The sequence below is a fragment of the Hippopotamus amphibius genome, chromosome 3 (genome assembly GCF_030028045.1).
Source record: "Hippopotamus amphibius kiboko isolate mHipAmp2 chromosome 3, mHipAmp2.hap2, whole genome shotgun sequence".
NCBI classification, from domain to species: domain Eukaryota; kingdom Metazoa; phylum Chordata; class Mammalia; order Artiodactyla; family Hippopotamidae; genus Hippopotamus; species Hippopotamus amphibius.
This window is the reverse complement of record NC_080188.1, coordinates 84,896,823-84,904,328: the sequence shown is the minus strand read 5'-3', so window position 1 is coordinate 84,904,328 and position 7,506 is coordinate 84,896,823. Positions and strand designations below refer to the sequence as shown.

The window sequence follows — 7,506 nt, the reverse complement described above, 5'->3', positions numbered from 1 at the left end:
TTGAAGGATTATCTGGGCAGTTATGTGGCTAATAAAATAGTTAACATTTATTGAGTTCTTACTATTTACCAGAAACTCTTCTTAGAGCTCTGTTTACTTTATAATAACAATAAGCTCTTATGAGTTTGCTTTAAATGTTTTACGTTTATTAACACATTAAACAACCCTATGAGATGAATACTGTAATTATACCCATTTTACAGTTGCCACTGAGACACAGAGAAGTGAGTACCTTTACCAAGGTCACACAGCTAGAAGTCATAAAGCTGGGATTTAAACCCAGGTGGTCTTGGCTCCAGTGTCAGTACTTCCAACTCTTATGTTATACTGCCTCACTTAATCTCACAACAAATCTTCAAGGTGGGTACAGTTATTGTCTCCATCTTACAAGCAGAGAAATGTAGGCACAGAGAGGCTAAGGAACTGTCCAGGATCACAGAGCTAGTAAGTGGTGCAGGCAAGACTGGACTGGTATCCGTCAGTCTGATCCTTAACTAACTGTGGGAAGAGAGATGGTATTTTCATACATTTAACCACCCAGAGAGAGAAGGAATTGCCTTGAAAGTGTGTGAAGCTTTCATAACCTTCAAATACTGAGCCCCTGGGCTTTAGACTCAGTCCCTCATGCCCTTTCTCAGGGCTGGACTGGACTTTCTCTCCAAGCAGCTCCATCACTCCTGCACTCCACTAGCAATGCTGAGAGCACAGGTGCCCTTGGTCAAGGGCAGAGTTAGACGAAGTTCCAGCCATTTTACACAGAGGGGACATCTCTTCCCTGAGGAGCACACAGTGTATTTAAAGCACCTACACACTGAGCCTTCATCCTCTTTGCATCTGGGCCTCCAGGACACGTTGAGAAGGCACTGCCAGTAACACCAAGCCTTCTGGGCTCCTATTTTGGAAACAGTGTTGCTTTCTGAAGGGGCATAAGGGCAATCAAAGAGGAAGCACAGAGGATGTGTATCGCCATGACCACAACTTGGTTTATGTCCGTTTAGAAAGCTCGTCTCTTTTTCCCTGCCCAGGCAAAGCCTATCCTGCCCAATATAGTGAGTTTGAGGGTTACTGGGGCTGATCAAGAAAAAGATAGGACCAAAGGTTTGGGGCAACACTCTGATAGGTTTGCACGTGGGAGGCGAGGAGGGGAGTCCCACACCGCATGGGACCATCAGAGGCTGTGGCCACACAGGGCCAGCACCCAGAAGAGTAGGAGGGTAAGGGAACTCCCGGGGGAGGGGGGGAGGGAGGCACTTACACGTCTAGATGAGGGCACTCAGCAGTCCCCCTGGGAGTCTCTGTGTCAGGGCTCTACCAAAAGACAGCAGCAGAGCGAGGTCTCTAACAGCTACAAACTTCCTCTCATCTGTGGCTCGCAGATGCTGGATGTAGTTTCTCAGGGCATCCAAAGCAGGCCATTTCTAAACAGCTAAAAATCTGCTCATCTAGGCTGTGTTTAAAACAACCGAATATGTCGTAAATATGAAAATTTGGCTTCGGTGCTCACAGGCTTTTGAGTTCATGGAACCCAGCCTGTTGTCTTCACAACAAGCCAGGAGCCAATACACAGGGGCCATCCTTGGCTTATTTGCATAACATCCGAAGACCCAGCAGGAAGTGCAGCCAGACACACCCAGCACCCACAGCTCCACCAGGCCCGGACTGGTGCACAGCCGAATTCTGGGTGCAGGGTTCTGACCTGAGGACCCATTTTGAAAGCTGGTTATCGGCAGTGACTGGTGATTAATTCCTCCCTCACCATCCCTTCATCAGCACAAAAGCAGAGAAATCTAACATTCAGACAATAAATAATATACATGCAAAAGGGATGGGTCGGAGGGTACTTTACCCACAAGAATCTGTGAGGCAGGTGGTGACTCAGCAGAGCCCACTGGTGTTGGTATTAGGAGACCTGTACCTCCCACACCAGTGCAACAGTTTGCCAGCTAAATTCAAAAAATTGCTGGTGCCAGGAAAGATTCAGCACATTCTCTGCACTGGAAACCTTTGCACCAAAGGGAGTTATGACTGTCTCAAGACTCTGGCTGGTGATGTTCATGTTGTGAGAGGAGACTTTGACGAGAATCTGAACTATCCAGAACAGAAAGTTGTGACTCTTGGGCAGTTCAGAGTTGGTTTGATCCGTGGTCATCAAGTTATTCCATGGGGAGATATGGCCAGCTCAGCCCTGTTGCAGAGGCAGTTTGATGTGGACATTCTTATTTCAGGATACACACATAAATTTGAAGCATTTGAGCGTGAAAATGAATTCTACATTAATCCAGGTTCTGCTGCCGGAGCATATAATGCCTTGGAAACAGACGTTATTCCTTCATTTGTGTTGATGGATATCCAGGCTTCTACAGTTGTCACTTACGTGTTTCAGCTAACTGGAGATGATGTGAAAGTAGAATGAATCGCATACAAAGAATCTTAAATCGAGGCCTGTCCTGATGATTTTTCTGTTGGGCTTTTTTTTTTTTTCCCATTCCCCTGTTCAACTCAAGTAAACACTTAAGAGCCACAAAATTGTATCACTTCTATAATATTTTGCAGTAAAATACAATATCATCTCCTGTTAATATAATATTCTAAGTTTCTTGTAGACCATAAGATTATATTTAGTTTAAGTATATGATTTCTATGAAAAAATATCCACCACACAGTAAATGGTCACGTGTTAAGAAAAATTTATCCTTGTAAATATCTTCATACTTGATATTTGGAAATTTATTACCAAAATAGTGCATGAGGAGAAAGAATCTAGACTTTCTTATATACATTTTTCTCTTCTCCGGTGATAAACAGTTACCTTTCATTTATGAAAAAAAAAAAGAGTCTATGAGGCAGTTTGAGTGCATAGGTGTGTATCCACACGTGTGCCTGTTGTTGTCTAATTTCACCAGCAGATGGCTCTGTTACATTGCATAGCAGACAGGGTCTGCCTTCCACCTTCCCACCTGAAGAGAAAGCATGCTTCAATTCCTTACACTCTGGTCACTAGCTCTAGCAAGCCCTACGTAATCACGGACATCTACAGTGACGTGTGATATTAAACCCATTCACTGTGCAATCCTACAGATTCCTCAAAGCCCCTCAGGAAATTCAGTACATGTATTTAACTTTTGGAAAACAAAATCTACTTGCTAAACGGTCTACCTGCTCTAGGCTCCGTTGGACATGAAATAAGTAAAATGACTGCTCTGTATTGTCAGACATATTATCCAACAGAATAGATTCTCTCTATATAATATTGTTTATTATTTTTTAATTAGAAAGCTTTCCAAGGCCCAGATAAATAGGTGAACTCAAGTCTGAGGGATTTCGCTTTGGAGATCTGAAAGTCTTTGTATGTCTGCAGGATTGGGGCGTGTGGCAGGGACAGAGCTATTCTTTCCTTACCTGTCTGTTCTGTTAGCCTGAAATTCAGGTCCAAGTTTTGTTCTCACTCCCTTTTATTTTCACATCATATTTTCCTCCAGAAAACTCTCATTGTCTACCACCGACTCAATATCTGTTCTCATTCCCAAAGTTCTGTCTCCAGCATTTCGATGCCATCACCTATTAGAGGTCTCGCTGCTGCTCATACTTAAAATGTTGGAAATTGGGCCCTTCTTCTCTCTCCTCTAAAGCACTTCCTTCTTCTCACTTTCCTATTTCTGCTAATGGTCTCCCATCTTCTCTGTTCCCCAGAGTGGTCATCTTTGACCCTTTCATCTCCTCCACATGCTCCCAATTCAGTCCTTCCCTAAGTCCTTTCTAGTCTACTTCTGTGAAGTGCTTGCAACTCTCCAAACTATTATGTGCAAGGACTCCTGCACTGTGTTAAGGCCTTGGACTTGGCACCAGTCTACTTTTCATTCTTTTGGCAGCATTGAAGCAAAACTCATATAGCAGTACATATCAATAAATGAATTACCAAAAATCCAATTTTAACTTAAATAGAAATAACTGATGCAGTTTGGTTTTTTATTCTTTTTGTCACAATAAATGATTTCAAGTGTTCAGAATAAAATATAACAAAGAAGAATTACGTGAGCTTTGCGATTGCTGAGTAGAAATCAGGCCTCCAGTGTAAAGCAGTGATTCTCCTACCTTCCTGGGCATAGTAATCACCCAAGGCATCTTGTTAATAAAATGCAGATTCCTGGGGTCCACACCCTGATACTCTGATTCAGTAGATTTGGAAAGACGCTAAGGAATCTGTGTTTTTAAACAAAATAAAACAGAAATCTGAGGCGCGTTTTAAAGAAAAAGTCATGTAGAAGAAAGTCTAAGTACTTAATATAGAAATAAAATATTGCCCTTACACCATTAAATTGCTTTATACAACTACTCAATCACCTCATTTGTGTTATTTGATCCTATAATTCCCTCCCAAGAGCTGATTGCTTCCTAAAATTCTATCTTTTAGCTTCTAGCTCATCACTTCGGTTTCTAGTTTTATCTCAAGTTTACATTTCAATCTTGGTACAGGTAACACCTCAGGGCAGATCAATCCATTCATACCTTACTACATATGAGTGTATCAGACCCTGTTCTTGGAAGAGCAGGAAGTAGGCAGGACTCCTGAAAGGAGGAAGAAGGTGTCACAACACACTCAAGTAGGTGGGGGTGGGGCGCAGGGGAGAGGACTAGCCCAGAGCTCCTCACAGCGGACAGGGGTGTGACAGTGCTCACTGCAAAATGGTAGCTGAGGAGTGGCATGGGTTCAGGAGCCCAAAGCCCTGCAGACTTCCCAAATAGAGGCCGTGACCCCTTGTACTGATGCTGGCCTGGGGCACAGGTGGGTGAGCTGGGCTACATCACAGGATCAGGAAGACAAGCCTAAGGGAGGGGGCAGGTGACGGGCCCTTGGCTTTCCTCACCACACACGCTCACCCAAGTCCTGGGTGCTCCAGACTTTCTTATGTCAGTGCAAAGGCCTGACATAGCTCCCAGGCACAGTGCGATGATAAATTCTTCTCGTTCCCATCTTCTAGAATTTTATCGAACTCTGTTAAAGTTGTACTGTTTGGTTAGAACCCACTCGTACCAGGCCAGTGGGAGTAGCTCGGAGGCCGGCGTGTAGCCTTCTCTCCTTATGCTTCATAGATGGGATCTTGAGAGACAGTGACTGTCAGGTCCTGGACGTTCTTCCTGGAGTCACGGCACCTGGGGACTTGTCCAGCCTGTTTGATGGCCGTCATTCAAACTTGTATTTGTTTTAAAGTGTAATATAGCTTTGCTTTTGCTCTCCAAAAATTAAATACGTTGAGACTTTGTGACATTGTCACAAAGCCACAGTGAGTGTCTCTCTCCCCTCCTGATGCCACTCAAATGCAGACATAGAAGAGTCCCCGTGGTTCGTCCACGGGCAACTGCTCCCATTTTATAACTGACCCGCCCTGTGGTATCTGACTGTCTTGCTGCATCTGAGAACAGATTTTTGCTCTGAGACAGATGTTTTCAAGGCCGTTGTACTTTGTCTTATCTTTTCTCGACTGACCTTGTAAGCCCCTTAATGGTCATGGGCTCTGCCTCAAACTGCATTTTAATATTTTATCGTATCGTTTCAGTAATAATTAGTATTTAGTAATATTTTTGTGAAACGTTTCATGTATTCAACAGGTATTTATTGAGTGCACTGTTTGAAGGGCTGCAGATAACAGTGGATAAGAATCCTTGCCTTCATTGGACTTACCTAAAATTTATCTAAATTAATTACTACATAATTATAGTAATATCTTAAAATCTTGCGGGATTGTGATACCTCATTCTGACTTAGAAGATCTGGCTAATACACTATATTTTGGGCATATTTTTGCAGGGAAGTTTAAATACAAATACAAGAAGTTTATATGTAATTAGGTAGGAGATGAGGAGTCCTTGGAGGCTTTTGAGGAGGATAATGGTATCATCAGAGGATCCCAGATTTGACAGTAGTGAGTAGATGTGAGTAGAGAGACTTCCTGGGGGTGGGGGCTAATTTTCACAGGGTTCCTCTGCTTCATTCTCACTCTGTCACTTACCTGGGCTTGTCAAATTTCTGATAACCTCAAGTCAAAAAAATATGTATGTCGGCCCCAAACCAACCACCGTCCAGGGGGCCTCCACGTGGCCATGGTGAGCCAGCCAAGCACTTTGCCACTCGGCCGCCACAAACCCAGCAAAGTCAGCATACCCTGCAGAGTGCCTCCCAGGTCACCAGACCTCAACCAGCACGGACTCCCTGAGGTCTTCTCTATTTTTGTTTACAGTCTTTGCCACCAATGGGCATTATGTAACATGTTGTTCATTGCCACCTTCTCTCCACTAGAGAGTAAACTTCTTGAGAGCTGGATGTTGTCTATTTTGCTTATGGTGTTGGATAAGGAGGGCCCGGCACACGGTACATGCTCAATAAACGTTTGGTCTGAGACCCAGCAGAGGAGCCTCATGGGGAGGTATTCAGTGACCCTTGGACCAAATTTGGGGGTGATTATTTGATTAAGCATTATCTCAGGAATTTTCCTAGAATGATTCTATACAGTCCATGTGTCAGAGCCAGAGGAAGCTACCTACGTGCGGAAGAATTGAGGAGGGGTATGAGGAAGGGGACTTCCACACCCATGATGAGATGATGTGGGGTGAAATATCGATGAAACTAACCTAATATAGGATATTGGGTGAGATCCACAGGAAGTGTTGAAGTTAGAATATTGGGTAGTTTTCTGGCTGAGAGGGACGCACGATGAAGCAGTTGGTTTCCTGGATCTTGGTGAATGGCATTTCCTCTGTGTTGTTTATAAAATATGAAACACAGTGTTCTGAATTTTGACTTATTTTGTTTCTTGATGGATAAGTTTGTCCTAGTTAGCCCTGTAGGCACAATAGTTATCAATCAAGAGTGCGGTTTACATTCTGGTCTTCGTTGCAAAACATTCAGTAAATATTTGGGCATTTACAAATCCTATCCTTGTTTACTGATCAGAGGTCACTGCTCCATCACTCAAGGTAAAACATACACAGCAATCTCTGCTTGAAGAAGGGTAGCAACACATGTCACCTTTCAGGGATGAAGCAAGTTCCTCAGAAATGTCAATAAGAAGTTAGCCTTTATACACGGTGTATTCTTTGTGGACTTAAATTGGAACCAAAAGGCTTATAGTGCAATCACAGTAAGATAGTAAACTAACCCAAGTAGTTACAATTTAAAACAAAGACCCAAGTCTTACAAATGTTTATTTGCTCTCATTCAAGACAGAAGGTTAAAGTAAATGTGGGCATTAAGTAAGATCAGATGAATCATTTTGTTGATCTGACAGCATTCTTCTTCTCTTCCCTCCTTCTTTGAGAATAGATAATTGTTTTTCTCCAAAGATAATTTATTGGACAAAATGACCAGAGTTTCTTAAACAGAGGAAGGAAAATTAGTGGTGAAAATTCTTTCATAGGGCAAGAGATCTCCAATTGCAAATTTCATGAAGATAAAAACAAACAACCAACCAACCAACCAACCAAACCAGAAACTCAGTAATGGACCAATTT

The 7,506-nt window shown here is 42.9% G+C and overlaps 1 protein-coding gene across 1 annotated transcript; it reads left to right on the top strand.

Moving 5' to 3' along the window:
* The first annotated feature begins 2,170 nt into the window (after positions 1-2,170).
* LOC130849965 (vacuolar protein sorting-associated protein 29-like) lies at positions 2,171-2,413 on the top strand. Its single transcript, XM_057729235.1, has one exon. The coding sequence runs from the start codon at positions 2,171-2,173 to the stop codon at positions 2,411-2,413; it is 243 nt and encodes an 80-aa protein (XP_057585218.1).
* Positions 2,414-7,506: the final 5,093 nt, after the last annotated feature.